This window comes from Crocuta crocuta, unplaced genomic scaffold (assembly GCF_008692635.1).
Source record: "Crocuta crocuta isolate KB4526 unplaced genomic scaffold, BGI_CrCroc_1.0 scaffold176, whole genome shotgun sequence".
NCBI classification, from domain to species: Eukaryota; Metazoa; Chordata; class Mammalia; order Carnivora; family Hyaenidae; genus Crocuta; species Crocuta crocuta.
In genome coordinates this window covers 7,270,453-7,286,437 of record NW_027531905.1, presented here as the reverse complement: position 1 = coordinate 7,286,437, position 15,985 = coordinate 7,270,453, and the positions used below count along the sequence as shown (strand labels likewise).

General features: G+C 37.8%; 1 protein-coding gene across 1 annotated transcript in view; it reads left to right on the top strand.

Annotated features, from left to right (window-relative positions):
• Positions 1-15,985, top strand: part of IRAG2 (inositol 1,4,5-triphosphate receptor associated 2) — a 127,965-nt gene that overhangs the window by 36,884 nt on the left and 75,096 nt on the right. Inside the window, exons 4-10 of the mRNA XM_077774480.1 lie at positions 2,040-2,119; positions 2,210-2,288; positions 3,418-3,576; positions 7,638-7,755; positions 10,027-10,077; positions 13,471-13,548; positions 15,775-15,831. Coding sequence (XP_077630606.1) covers positions 2,040-2,119; positions 2,210-2,288; positions 3,418-3,576; positions 7,638-7,755; positions 10,027-10,077; positions 13,471-13,548; positions 15,775-15,831 — 622 coding nt within the window. The remainder of the gene's footprint in view (positions 1-2,039; positions 2,120-2,209; positions 2,289-3,417; positions 3,577-7,637; positions 7,756-10,026; positions 10,078-13,470; positions 13,549-15,774; positions 15,832-15,985) is intronic.

The window sequence follows — 15,985 nt, the reverse complement described above, 5'->3', positions numbered from 1 at the left end:
AGAACCCTTCAAGCCCCCAATCAGACAAAACTTGATGGATTTAATGTAGCTTAAGAAAAGATGATCAAAATGTTGTTTGCCAAAAATGAGTCAATCATAAAAGCATGATACTTATATAAAAATACCTAATTTTACTTGTAATCAAAGAAATGCAAATAAAGACAACATACCAGTTTTCCTCATCATTTTATCAAAGTTTTAAAAGAATAGTCCTATCCCATGTTGGCAAGGCAGGTGGAGAAATAAGCCCTGTCTAGTACCTTGTTGGTAGTGGTGCAAGTTGGTACAGTTTTTTCAAAAGCAATTTCGGAATATGTATCAAACGCTTAAAAATATGATGTGTTTGGGCTAGTCCTACAACTGCAAGAAAAATAACCAACCATATACTCTAATAGGTGTGTTTATGATAGTGATAATAGAAGCAACAAACATTTTAAATAGAGGGTCAGACTAATAAATTATAATACTTCCATATACTAGAATTTTAAATAGTCACTCAAAATTATAATTAGATACTTAACAAGAGAAATATTCACATATAGTCATTTCAAATAATAGACATAAATACATACATGTAGTATAAATCTGTATTAAGGGGGAAAAAGGCCATAGGGGCACCTGGGTGGCTCAGTTGGTTAAGGGTGCAACTTTTTTTTTAATTTTTAACGTTTATTTATTTTTGAGAGACGTGAGAGATACAGCATGAGCGGCGGAGGGGCAGAGAAAGAGGGAGACACAGAATCAGAGCAGGCTGCAGGCTCTGAGCTGTCAGCACAGAGCCTCATGTGGGGCTCGAACTCCTGGACCCACGGGATCATGACCTGAGCCAAAGTCGGATGCCCACCCGACTGAGCCACCCAGGCACCCCAAGGGTCCAACTCTTGATTTCAGCTCAGGTCATGATCTCTCGGTTGGTGGGTTCAAGCCCCACGTCAAGCTCGCACTGACAGCGCCGGAACCTACTTCTGTCTCCTCCTCTCTCTGCCCCGCCTCTCAAAATAAATAAACATTAACAAAAGAAAAAAATGCATAAAAAATGCTGGGAAGGATATACTCCAAAGCGATTATCTTTCCATGATGGTTTCAACGTTTTCTTCTTATGCATTTTCTCACTGTCCTAAAATATTTGTTTTATAATAAAAAATATTAATCCATTATAAAATGGTGTGAAGGCAAAAGAAACTCCAATTCTTAGAATATAGGTAAAGAAAAATATGGGAGATATGAACACAAAATATAAGAAAAGAAACTCAGAAATGGCGATGGGTATGTGGCTAGAAATAGTAACATGGTGCATGAATTATTCTGACAGACATCTCACTGTTGAAACACAATGAGATGTAAGTACCAATATAGAGACTTCTGTGAGGTCATGTAAAGATCCAGCATTTAGAAAAATTAAGGAAATCTTAAATCATACTACAGAGACTCTTAAAAAAGAAAATGGTTGAAATTTTAATATGTTTATTTTGGGGGTTTGAGCTAGAGTTTGTGCACTGGACAGAGGCCTATAGAGAGCTTCCTCCAACTTTCAGGAGTAAATGTTCAAAGTGCAATTTGTTTAGGTTCAACCTGGCTCTCTATGAGAAAAGAAACATGATAGCCAAATAAATGTGTCCTAAAGTATTAGTTGTTTATACCTTTTCCTTCCCAACTGTTTTAATCCTGAAGTCTTCCTATCTCTGCAAGTGTCCACTTAACTACTCCAAACAATGTTGACTTCCTAACCCACTGAGACCTCCCATCCCCAGCCATAGCTGCCGCACATCATCGCCCATCTACTTCCGCATGCTCATTTTCTTTTTTGTGTTAGGTTAAAAGTTTATGGGAGATAGAGTTAATGCCTTATGTTTCTTTTCTATTACTCTAAGCACGATGTCGAGCTCCAAATAATTACTGAATGAAGAGATAGTTTTACAATTCAGAAAGAAATACTTGAATAGAAAAGTATAGAGCACATCTGAAAAATTAGCTAAGCTTTGGGCTGGAAGAGATTTCTTAGCTCACTGGTCTGGGGTTTGTTTGTTTGTTGGTTACAGGGAAGGAATTAATACTGGATCAAGTGACAGGATTGTTGATTTTGTTTTTGAACAGGACAGCCTCAAATCAAGCAGAGCAAGTATGTATGTGTTTCTTCCGGTTTGCTCTGCCTCTTTCTTGTGGTTTGGAGAAATGGATTTTTCATAAAACATTCTTGTATGTGTTTCAGTTAAGATGACCACAGATAAAACAGAATTTACGTCATGGAGCTTCAAGGCTTTGGGTGGAGATGTGTCTAAAGGAGTCTTGTAAGCATTCTTATCTGTACTGCTTTCACAAGTGCCTCAACTTTTCTTATTTTTCTCATTTATTTCCGAGATCTACTTATTTTACTTATGATAAAGCCACTTAGCGTGTGTGAGTGTGTGTATGTGTGTGTGTAGTAGAGCTAACAAATCTTTTTTTTTTTTTTTAACTCTTAACTATTCTATCCTAATTACATTAGAATGAATTCCACCGGGAACACAACTTCTATAAGACTAGTATTACATAAATTAACATTTTAACATTTTTCTAACTAATAAAACCCTTCTCCTTCATTAACTTCGTTTGTTTTCCATGGAAAACAAGTTTCATTTGACGTAAAGTTGTGACATTGATATTATGCCCATTGGGGGATTGTTTTTAAAGCGCCTCTTTGACATCTGCTTTTAGATATGAATGAGAAATGCTGTTTTCTGCTGTGTGTGTTTTAGATATCGAGGAGAGGCAGTTCTGTTTCTCCCTTATTTTATCTTCGCCACTTTAGGTTTGCCCGTGCTAAAAGGTGTAGTAGGAAGCATGTACCCAAGCTGTGCTAAGCCCTGGCATCAGATGGCAAAGAGGAAGAGAAGGCCTGGGACTCCATGAAAGATGTGGTCTAGACTCTAACACGGTCCGTGATCTAATGCCGAGGCAAGGGGGACACAAACATGAACAAGCTGTAGAAAATATTAGGAAAGACGAATACTAAGTTGTGAGCTACAGGCTACAAACATAAGCCTCTAGGAATCGTTTCCTAGTTAAAGGCCTATTAAAACCTGCCAAGATCCTTGGCTGGAAGAGTAACAATGTGTTGATTTATTTCACCATCTCCTAATCCAGGCAGCAATGGGAAACTCTTTATTGTAGGCAGAAGCAAATGTTAGGTGGGAAGTAGAAAAGAAAAAAGAAAAGCTGTGGCAGCTGAGTTCACACCTGGCAGATGCTGAATATTTGGCAACTCTGGAAAAATCTTTGCTGCTATAACAAATGCTTGAATACATATTTATTCTATAAATGGATTGCACTTATGAGGATGGAAAAGCAGAAAGTGGAAAATCCCACAGTGATATAGACTGTATTTGGATTGAAAAGGATTGGAGATGTTGCAGATTATTCTCATTCTTTCCCCTGCAGAGAGGTATCTCATTTGATTACCTATGCAGCAGACCTGCATTTTACCAAGCAGAAATTGGAGGAAGAAAATAATAAGTTAAAATTGGCATTAGAAGCTTTGGAAGATGCTAACTGCCAGTTATTGGAAGATTGTACTGAGTTGCGCCTTCAGATAAAAAGGTGAACCATAGAGGGGTACAGTGCACTGGGAGCTTTCCATTCTTTTTTCCTTTTTTTTTTTTTAAATCTATTTTTAAAATTGGGTTATAATTCACATGGCATAAAATTTGCCCTTTCAAGGTGTATAATTCAGTGGGTTTTTTTGTTTGTTGGTTTTTTTAGTACATTCACAGGGTTGTGCAGCCAATTACCATGATCTCATTCATTACTCCAAAAAGGAAATTCATAACTTTTTAAAACAATTTTTTTAATGTGTGTTCGTTTCTGAGAGGTGAGGAGAGAGAGAGGGAGACAGAGAATCTGAAGCTGTCAGCACAGAGCCTGACGCAGGGCTCAAATCCATGAACAATGAGATCATGACCTGAGCCAAAGTCAGACACTTAACCAACAGAGCCACCCAGGTGCCCTAAAGAAAACTCTTACCTTTTAGCAATCACTCTGCATTTCCCTTTTCCTCAACCTCTGGCAGCCACTAATCTACTTTCTGTCTCTCTGGATTCACCCATTCTGGATATTTTGCATAAATGGAATCATACCATATATGACCTTTGTGTCCGGTTCCTTTCACTTAGCATACTGTTGTCACAGTTCCATGTGTAGCATGGAGCTTCATTCCTTTTCATGGCTGAATAATATTCCATTGTATGGATATACATATTTTTTAATCCATTCTTCAGAGAATGGACATTTGGAGTATTTCTACTTTTTGGCTATTACGAATGCTGCTGCTATAAACATGTGTATACAAGTTTTTGTGTGGACATATGCTTTTAGTTCCCTTGGGTATATATCTACAAGTAAAAGTGCTGTGTAGTGACTTATACTTAACATTTTGAAGACCTGCCAAACTGTTTTCCAAAGCAGCTGTACTATTTTAGATTTTCGCCAGCAACGTTTGTTAGTTCATTTCTAGCAATGATATTTTTTGTCACTTAAGGCAGTGTTGTCTACATAAGGCCAATATGCCTACTGACCTAGTGTGGATCTCTGCAAAGCATTTTGTGGTTCAGTTGAACTCTTACTCTATGCAAATCCCATGCTAAGCACAGGAGACCCTTCAGTAACACAGATTTGATCTGCATGGGTCCACTTACACATGGATTTTCTTTCATAAATACTGTGTAGTACTATCCACGTATTTTCCTTCCTTATGATTTTCTTAACAATTTATTTCCCTAGCTTACTGTATTTTGAGAACACAACATCTAATATATATCACACAGAAAATATGTGTTAATCAACTATATTATTTGCAAAACTTCCAATCAACAGTAGGCGATTAGCTAGTAGTTAAGTTTTGGGGCAGTCAGAAATTATACACAGATTTTTAATGAGGGTCAGCACACCTAACCCCCATGCTGTTCAAAGGTCAATTGCATTATGAGAGATTCATTGATGAGTCAGATTTAAAATGTGCTTTCAGGGTATCTGATAAAGATGATGAATGATAAGATTTGTGACTTTAGCTTAAGATAAAAAGGAATAAAGGACCCAGAAGACATACCACACATATCAAGCACTGGGAAAATGGGTTGCAAGGAGGGGCTTGAACTTCAGGAAGAAAAGCAACAATTTTCCCACACAGTCTGCATTTACAGATGTTTAGGTGCTAAAATTTTGAACAAAAGAGTTCTAGATTAATTTGAAAAGACAATAGAACATCCTGACCATGGATTCTTTCCCTCATAATTTTTGACTAGCCAGTCTAGCCTCCAAGCCAATCTATAAAATAAAAAAGAAATGCTCACCTTAAGCTTTCTCCATTTCACAGTAGGTTTATTTATTATATATTTGAGATATAATAATTCAGAGTTCCTCTTAAAAATCTATGCCTTGGATGAATGTACCAGGGAGAGTATTTGGTTGTAAGCACTAGAAGCTGACTGTAGTTAGCATAAGCAGGGAAGAAATGTACTGGAAAAGGAACTGAGTAACTCACAGAATGGACAGGAAGCCTAGAGACTCTGGATGTGCAGCCAGAATGCCAGGGTCCACAAAATTAAGTCTTTGTGTCCTTTTCCTTTCCCTGATCCTTCATGAAGGGTTTGCTTCCTTTCATTGCTCACAACATATTTTGATACTGTGTGGTTGTCCCATCTTTTGCCTCCTATGTTAACTGTGACTGTGTGGATGGGAGGAACCGTGTGACTCATCCTGGTCACCCTAGTGCTCAGCAGAATGTCTGCCATAGAACAGCTGTGTCATCCATCCACAGGTCTGCCAGCTAGAATCCTTTATCTCCTTTGTCTTCCTCTGCCTTCACTTCTAAAAATTTTTTTGAAATGTTTTATTTATTTCCAGGAGAGAGAGAGAGAGACAGCGTGAGCAGGGGAGGGTCAGAGAGAGAGAGGAGTCACAGACCGAAACAGGCTCCAGGCTCTGAGCCGGCAGTCAGCACAGAGCCCGACGCGGGGCTCGAACCCGCGAACCGCGAGATCATGACCTAAGCGAAAGTCGGACGCTTAACCGACTAAGCCACCCAGGCGCCCCCCTCTGCCTTCACTTCTAAATCAAATAGCGAGTCCTGTTAATTTTGCTCCCTTATATCCCTCAGATAGATTTACCTCTTTCTTTTCCTATATCTACTACTTAGTTCAACTCAACATCATCTTTCACCCGGATCACTACAGCAACCTCCTGATTAGTCTCCCTGCCTTCTATAACACTAGTACCATGCAGGCAGGAATGCTCTTCCTAAATGCCAGTCTGCCACATCATGCCCTGCTTTAAACACTTCCATGGATGCCAGTTGCCTTCAGGGTGAAGTCCAAATTGCAGAGCCCTTTCTGATGGGGCCTCTGTTGCGTTATCTCTATTCTCACTTTCCAGTCTAGACTCCAACAACTTCAAACTGCTTGTAGCTCCTCTATGGGCTTCTGTTTGTTCTCTCCATCTCTCTCTCCCCGCTCCCCATTTTTTTAAATGTTTTATTTATTTCTGAGAGAGAGAGACCGCGTGAGCAGGGGAGGGTCAGAAAGAGAGGGAGACACAGAATCCGAACCAGCCTCCAGGCTCTGAGCTAGCTGTCAGCACAGAGCCTGATGCGGGGTTCGAACCCATGCACGGTGAGATCATGACCTGAGCCGAAGTCAGAGGCTCAACTGACTGAGCCACCCAGGCGCCCCTCCCCGCTCCCCATTTTCTGAGCTGTCTGCCTTTTACACAGTGTCTGCAGGACTTGGATTCACTCCAATCTTGGTTCATATCCTACCACATTACAATTACGATTTTCCGTTTACCCTTCTAGCCTATAAATTCCAGGCGGGTAGAGTTCTCATGTTTGGATTCACTTTTGGCTTCTTCAGTGCTTAGTATAATGCTTGGCACAGACTTGGAGCTCCATGAATATTTGTTGAATGATCAATGTAATTCCTTAGTAAGGAAAAAAGAAAAAAGTACCTTCTATGAGACCCTGCTCAGAAAACAGTTTATAATCCAGTGGGAGTACAAATAGGCAATTCCATGATATGGATTACCATAATTCATTTAATAGGTTTCTTTTCCTTAGAAATTTAGCTTGTTTTCAGTGCTTTGGTGTTATAAACAATGCTGTCATAAACTTCTAAAGGAAAATGCATAGATACTATTTGTAATGATTTATTTGTTTAGTTGTCTTCTCCTTTATTAGTACGTAACCTCTACAACGGCAAGGACCATGTCCCTTGTTTACCATCATAGGCCTCCTTGCAGGCAACAGCACCGGGAACATGGTATTATTCAATAAATATGTATAGAATTGCATTAACTAATATTACATCTTAGTAGATAGAAAGAACCATGTGATTCAGCCAGTATGAATTTCAAAGGGAGACTTCAAATATTTATCTTCAAGAATATGTTTCTCTCTCTTCCCCCACCAAAGCTCCCCTCAAAATCTCTTCCTTTTTCTAAGGTCTGTGAAAGATTATGGGTATATTTTTACTATTGTTGGCATCTGGTCTAAGCCTTTAGTGGTTTTCAACTTGGTTCCAAAAATAGTCTTTGGCTTTACTTTGTATCTTTGACAGTTATATTTGAGGTTTTGCTCATTGCCTTCCCCTCCCCCTCTCCCACCCCCACAGTGCCCACCAGGCTATTATGAGAACAAATCTGTTAAAAGACGAACTGGAGGAACTGAAAATTAGTATGAATGCTTCAGAAGAGCAGAAGACCATGACTGTAGCCCAGAACAAACAGTTAGTAAGTTATCCAAGTACTTTGAAATTGGCATGTAGTTTACATAACTGATAGCCAAGAGGGTTTATTTGGAGGCAAAAATCAGAAGTCAGTAGGCTGATAAATGAATTGGTAATACCTTAGAAAAGTAAAGGCAATTTTTTTTTAAAAATATTTATTTATTTTTGAGAGGGAGAGAGAGATAGAATGTAAGCCTGAGAGGGGCAGAGAGAGAGGGAGACACAGAATCCGAAGCAGACTCCAGGCTCTGAGCTGTCAGCACAGAGCCCGACGCGGGGCTCGAACCCACAAACCAGGAGATCATGACCTGAGCCGGAGTCGGAAGCCCAACCAGCTGAGCTACCCAGGCGCCCCAAGTAAAGGCAATTTAAATAAAAATTTGGAAGAAAGAAAAGAAAGAGGCAAATAGGATAAACTTTTTCTTTTCAATCAAGATTCAATTCTTTACAAATAACTTAATCTTATTCACGATTGTTTGTGAAGATCTAGAAGATCTCTGGAACGCCTCCAGAAGTTGATAGGTGGATTCATAAATAACTTGTGCTAAAAACTGCTTGAATTTTCTTTAAAAAAAATCTGTAGCAAATTTTCAGCTTTTTCTCAAGAAAGGCTTAAAAAAATCATTATCCCTGTACTTACTACTACTTAGATAACTAAGTACTTGCAAACTTAGTAATCTAAGAACCCTCACAAATCAATCCTTACACTAAAGAAACACGGGCTTGTAATTTTTAGAGCAAAACATTATTTAGACAAAGCTTTACCTCAGCTGCCTAAAAAGTAGTCACTTTTATTGAGAATGTTGAAACATTTTAGTAATAATCTTTACAGCTTTATAATAATATTCAAAATCCTTCTATATTCCAGCAGTATTCTACCATTGCTAATGATGGTGGGGTCACCTGTAAGTCATTCAGACTAAGTCATTTTTAGATCTATAAGCCATCAGGACACTTGAGCTCCAGGCCTGTGTCACTACCACAACAAACACAGCTTAGCTTAGCTCTTGCCTCAGTAGCAAAATGTGAGGACTAAGCGTCAGGTGACTGAACATCTCTGTAAGTGCAGTACAGGAAAGACTCAATTTGGAACCATAGAGGAACTTCTGTGTTGAGGAAATGTTGAGAAATGATCAAGTGGCCGCTCTCGGGAGTCAGACGGCTGGCATCCCAAGCCTGCCTCTGACAGCTGTGTAACTTTAGGCAAACCATGTAATCTCTTTAACCTTTAGTGTCCTCACAAGTGAAAGTGAAGTAATAGTACTACCTGCTCTCGGGTTGGGAGGGTTAGGTAAGTTAATACACGTAAAGGAATCGATGTCCTATTTCTTCCTAGGACTCAATTTTGTTAGCTGGTATTGTTAAAAGTGTAGAGTCCTAGAAGTGCAAGGCAAGTTTTTTGCATTTTATAGTGTTTTACAATTTCAAAAGAATTTTTACTACTTTATTTTGTTGTTTGCCATAGAAATTTTGTGAAGTAAAAAGAGAAGGTGCTGTTCTTCGATTAAAAACAAAATAATAGTTATAGGTGAAGTCCAGAGATGTTTTGATTATTTAAACTCTCCTAATAAGTGTAGAGCTACAACTGATCAAGGCTTCAGATTCTAGTAATGTGGTGTGTGTGTTCTTTAACTCTTGGACAAATGACAACCTGAGATGTTTCTCCTTTTATTTTTATATCACAAAGGTAATACCGGTTTACTTTATAAAATGAGGAAATGCATATTAACAAAAAAAATCCCACAAAATCCTTAACTTACCCTATCCGCAAGATTTCTGATTAATGTTTTGGCATATATCTTGTACTAGAACATTTTTTTTCTTGTGGTTCTGAATTTGGGGCTCTTAATGATTAAGTGGGTTTTGACATTTGTATGTTCTCATAATACTGAATCTGAGAATATCCACAACTTCAAGTAGAAAGCTAGAACTTGTTGTGATTTCAAGGTGCCGTTTCAGTAGATGAGTTCCCACTACCTGTCATAAGTGGATGGTGGGAAAACAGCAGGGAAAGAAGCCAGGTTATTACTTTTTTTGGTTTTCTTCTTTCCTTCCCGGTGTTAGATGGAGTCAAGGAGAAGAGTGACTTACAAATCCTAAGAAACTGGAAACCAAAGGCTTAGCTTCATATTTAAAATATTTTCAGACTAGGCTTGTGATAGGTCAATACCATATTTACACTTGATAAAGAATGTCAATAGCCTTAGAAGTAAATATATGTGGTATTTTCATGAACTTCTAAATACTTTTTAATTACGTTCTCTTAATGAATCAGGAGACAGAAAACCGCGCTCTGGTTCTTAAGATTCGGATTCTTCAAGAAGAGGTATGCTGAAATTGTTAAACATAGGCACAGAGAATCATCTGGAAATCTTACAAGCATGGGTTCTGACCCTGGATTCAATAGAAATCATGTGAATATTTAGGATCCTGTGAACCAAAGACCAGGTTTTTTTGGTCAAATGGCAAGTGAAGAAGAATGGATAGGACTTTCATGTCTGAATAGAAGTACATTATTACCTCTATAATTATCCATGGAAGAAATGGTGTTTTTGAAATTCAGATTTAAGATGAAATGAAATTAACCCGTGTAAAATTATACAAATCAAGAAGGAAAATGTAGACATTATCAAATAATTTTTCATTCTACTGAACGAGGTGGCAAAAGTCTTGAGTCTAAGACTCAGTCACTGAGTCTGTAAGTCTGACTTTGGAACAGCCATCTATCTTTTTTGGGTTAATAATACCTATTCCTTACAGTTATTTTGGACCTTGAGATAATGTGTATGAAGATATTTGGTGAATCAGAATGTGCCTCATATCTGTTAGGAAACGTTAGCAAAATCTCTAAAAAAATAATTCTGTGCAATTAGTTTTTTAAGCAACAGAATTCGACCATTGAAGCAACCGGTAACAAACTACCAGTAAGTTACTATTTTGGAGGAAAATTCTCTCGTACCTTTTGAATGTCAATTTATATATAGTTTTTATTTGGCTTTTTATAAATTTATCAGGGGTATTTATTAAGCTGTGATGAATGGTCTGTGATGGAGAATTATTCTAAATATGGGCCAACTGGACATTAAAACAATTTTATAGTAGGTTGGAAAGGAACAATTAAATGATTGTCAAGAAACCCTTTATTAGCTCTAGACATGGTTTGACTTACAAGGCCAGGTTTTCCTGAAGCCTGTGCTTTACAATAAAGCTCCCAGTGAAAGTATTTTTCTCCTTGTATTTAGGATGATTGACCAGCATCAAAGAATTGTACAGAACTGAATTTAGTAGTGAAATAGAAGGAAGAAGTTTTGGAACCCTTCAACATGAAACAGCATTGCAAATATTGATTTGCATTAGAAAAGACAAAAACCGGCAAAAAAGATGTCACTACTAGATTCCTTTAGGTGGTGAAAATCTGACGTATTGTGAAGAGTAACAGTGCAATAGTTTGGGTAGTTTCATTCATGCATTCACTCATTCAATCGACACACATTCATTGGGAGACCTCTGTGTGCTAGGCACTACTCTAGGTGTTGAGGTTACAAGCTTAAGCAGAATAGCCCATGCAGAACTAGCCTGCGAGGTGGTGATTAGTGCTATGAAGGAAAGAAAAGCAGAAAACAGAATTGTGGGATGATGCAATTTAGAATAGTTAGAAAAAGTAGCCCTATGAAGTTAACCATTTGATAGACATGAAAGGTTTATTGGGAAAGAGCATTCCAGGCAGAGGAAACCATAAGCTCTAAGTCTTTAGGCTTAGCCTGCCTGCTCTTTTTGAAGGACAGCAAGTCCAGTGTGGCTGGAGCAGAGGGAAACAGCAGCGACAAGCACAGCAGAGAACTGTGGGGAGCCAGACCCACCCACAGAGTGGCATGTAGGCTTTGACAGACTCTGGCTGTTTCCACTGACTGAATTGGGAGCCGCTGGACAGTTCTGAGCCAATGAGTAATGTGACGTAATTTCTATTTTAACCACATAACTCTGCTGCTGGGTTTAAAATCAACTGTAATGGAGTAAGGGAAGAAATGGGAGACCACTTAAGAGGACCTTGTAACACGCAGGCATAAGTTTACGGAGGTTCAGACTGAAGCAGAGTGGAGGTGGAGAGAAGTGTTAGATCAGCAAATACTTTATAACACATCCAAGGGTACTTATTATATGTTCTGGTGATATGGATGTTCTCTTCTGATTATTTCTAATGTCTCAGTGAGATGAAAGCAAAGTCTTCACCAGAGAGTGAGGAAGTTGGAGGAGTTATTGGAAGTTTGAGGGGGAGAGAAAGGATGAAATAGGCCAAGATTTGGTGAACATTTTGTATAAAGGATCTGATAGTAAAAATTTTTAGGCTTGCCTGGCTAAAAGGTGTTTGTTGCAACCACTCACTTCTGCCATGCAACCATAAACACTGTGCAAAAAAAAAAAAAAAAAAAGGGCATGGTTGTGTTCTAGTAAAACTATTTAGAACCAGGTGGTCAGCGGGAGTTGACATGTGGGGGTGGGGTGGGGGAGTTAGTGTAGTTTGCAGATCCCTGATTTAGGCCAGTGGCCACATGAATGGACTAAGATTGTATGATATGATCACATCAGTAAGGATTGAAGTTAAAAATTATAAATTGAGGGGCGCCTGGGTGGCTTAGTCGGTTAAGCATCCGACTTTCGCTTAGGTCATGATCTTGTGGTTTGTGGGTTCGAGCCCCGCGTCGGGCTCTGTGCTGACTGCCAGCTCAGAGCCTGGAGCCTGTTTCAGAGTCTGTGACTCCCTCTCTCTCTGACCCTCCCTGCTCACGCTGTCTCTCTCTCTCTCCTAGAAATAAATAAAACATTAAAAAAAATTATAAATTGAATGGTCTATTGGTTCATTTCTATTTTTCTTTTAACAATGTTTATCTGAAAGGGTGCTGGCAGGGAGTGGGTGGCAAGCAGAAATTAAGCAAATACTAAGAAGCAGGTAGGGGAGAGGCAAGGGAATTGAGGGAAGTGGAAGAGTGGATTATAATGATTAACGATGGAAGAATTTAAAGCTGAGTAAAAAGGCAACTGAGTTCACAGGAAGGTGGAAGAGTAATGAGAAGGGGTAGGATCAATTAATTGTAGGCTTCAGTGTGGCCTGAACGTTTGTTGACTCTCCAAGAAGTAATCTGGAAAGAAGTGGTGGTTGAAGAGTTACTTGCTCACAATGAAAATAAAGAATGGGTCAGACTTGCTGGGAATGGTCAGTTTGAAGATAAAGATGTGACCAGGGAGTTCATGGCCAAGGTGGCATGGAAGATAAGAAGGGAATCCCAAGAGTATTCCTGGATGGTCCTATTAAATTTTTTTTTAGGTCTATTTATTTATTTTGAGAGAGAGTGCACATGTGTGCATGAGTGAAGGACAGGAAGAGAGAGAGAGAGAGAGACTATCCCAGACAGGATCCACACTGTGAGTGCAGAGCCCTATGTGGGACTCGAACCAATGAACTGTGAGATCATGACTTGGATGATCAGAGTCAGATGCTTAACCAACTGAGCCATCCCGGCACCCCCTGGATGGTCGTGTTAAAAGGATCTTGTTATTTTTGGATAAAGTCTAAAGTTTTGTCCCTTAGTTTAAAATGGATTGTGATGTTAATGATGAAAATATCACTCCTAAAAAAGACTTTGTAAGGTGTGTTTGCTTGCTTGTTTGTATATTTGTTTATTTGGTCTAAATCTAAGACTATGATCTTCTTTTACATGAGAACACTAAGAACATTATGGATATATATAAATTGGAAAAGAAGATTGAGGAGTTCTCTAAAACTGAGACCGAGCACCAAGTAAGCACTTCCCAAATACTGGTAAAATATTTTCTTTGGTCAAACCAATACTACTTTATGAAGGCGTATATGACCCATTGACACGATAACCTTTGGTTGTAAATTTTGAAATTTTATTTTCCTCAAAATGTCTCCATTAGAGTATATAAAATGCAGTTTCCATTCTTTAAAAATGTAATGGCTTTACTGATATATAACACACATGCCATTAAATTCACTCACTTAAGTGATAGGTCAGTGGTTTTTAGTATATTTCACAGAGTTGTGCAACCATCACCAAAACCAATTATAAAACATTTTTATCCTCCCCAAAGAAATCCCTTTAGCAGTCACTCCCCATATCCCACCAGCCCTAGAAAACCACTTTAGAAATTTTTTGTCTCTATAATAGAGATTTACCTGTTCTGGACATTTCAATAAAATGGAATCATATACACTGTGTGGTCTTTCAAAATTGGTTTCTTGCATTGAGCATAATGTTTTCAAGGTGCATTCATGTTATAAATATATCAATACCTTAATTTCATTTATCACTGTGTAATATTTCTATTGTATATTTACATATCCATTCATCAGATGATGAACATTTGGCTGTTTCTACTTTTTGACTCTCAGAATAGTCAAAATGCTGCTACAAACATTTGTATATCCGTTTTTGTGTCCATATAGGTTTTCTCTTAAATATATACTTAGAATTACTGGGTAATAGGATAACTCTGTTTGACTTTTTTTTTAGGAACTGCCAGACTCTCTTCTGGCACCATTTTACATTTCCACCAGCTATGCATGAGGACTCCGATTTCTCCACATCCTTGCCAATACTTGTTACTACTTATATTTTTTATTAGAGTGGTATTTTCTAATTGGGGAGTATCTGTTTTGTAAATCCCTTAATCATCAAAGATTTGAGCTATTATACCTTCATGATGAAGTAAATGAGAGCTGGAAAAATCTATCCCTTGAATTAAGGGATAATAGCCTACAAAAATGAATTTTTATCTAAATTGCATCCAAAAAGTCTATATATGCTACGTATTTTTTGTTATATATTCCACACATTCTTATCAGGAAACTAAAGAATATTAATAAATTTAGGAATTCACATCTACTTATAGATATCTCTAATAGTTTATTTGAATAATATTTTCTGCTGTAGTACATGTGTGAAATGATATATTTAAATTTCATGTTTATATGTATGTATATGTATACATATATTATAAGATACATATATATATATCTGTAGTTTAGACATTCAAAGATTAATTTTATTCTAGGAATGACTGTTTTTGGGAAATACAACTGTCATAAACTAGTAGGAGTCAGAAGTCATGGATTCAAATCTTGTGTTTTCTACTTAAAAGCTTTATGACCTCCAGCAAGTAGTTAACCTCTTTAAGTCTTTTCTCACTAAATGGCTGTGATATTTTCTGCCTAATCCCCAAGCTCAGTGGAAACTCACATGAGAAGATTATGTGAAAATACCTAAGGGGATATCAAGTATATATAATTAAAGGATGATTCTACTTCTGATTATGATTATTTTTATAGGTTTTCAATTCAACCAGTATACATATTTGTCAATTATATTTAGAAGACTTTTCCAACAAGCTTACTTTTGGTTTGAACAAACCAATATATTCTATATTCACTCTGCTAAGAGACATCTTGAATATTTTTAAATATGTTTTTAAAAGAGGAGGAGTCTTATTTTTAAAAAATTTTTTTTGCAATCCAGCTAATCAGATTTTGGCAAGTTTAGGTTATGTTGCTAGATTGTCTGTGGGTTTCTACGGTACCTGTTATCCAAGAGGAAGAGTCTTTATATGTTGACATAGTTTGTGTTCATGTCCTACCTCAACTTCCATTTTCACCAAGAAAATGAAGACTGCAGTGATCCTCTTATTATATAAAGTGTAAAATAGCAGGAAGGACACATGGCGAGAGCTGAAGATTCATATTGTAGGTTCAGTTCTGTTCCTTACCACGTGTGACATTAAGTAAGTCTTCTAATAGTGCTGAGTTTCAATTTCTTCACTGGAAAAGTGAGGGCAACAGCTGTGGCCTCTTGAGTTGTTGTGAGGCTGATGTGAAAGCTGTTGATAAAGAAACACATGCCCATTAAAGGTGTGTACAAAACACATCTCCCTTTCGGAACGATTTTACGGCATTATCTTTTACCAAAACCATGTACCAGCGGCCTTCCTGAAACTTGTCTCTTTTCAGATGCAGTTACACACATATGAGAACACTTTGCTTAATAAAGATGCAAGTTTGCAGAAGGTTGGTACCGTCCTGACCCACGAAGTCCCATGGGATTTGCTAGCTCTCCCCAAATCATAAAGGAGATGGTCATTTGTATAAATTCACTACTGTTAGAATACCTGATTATAATATTCTATCACAAGACTTTCCTTTATAAACTTCACAAAAATGT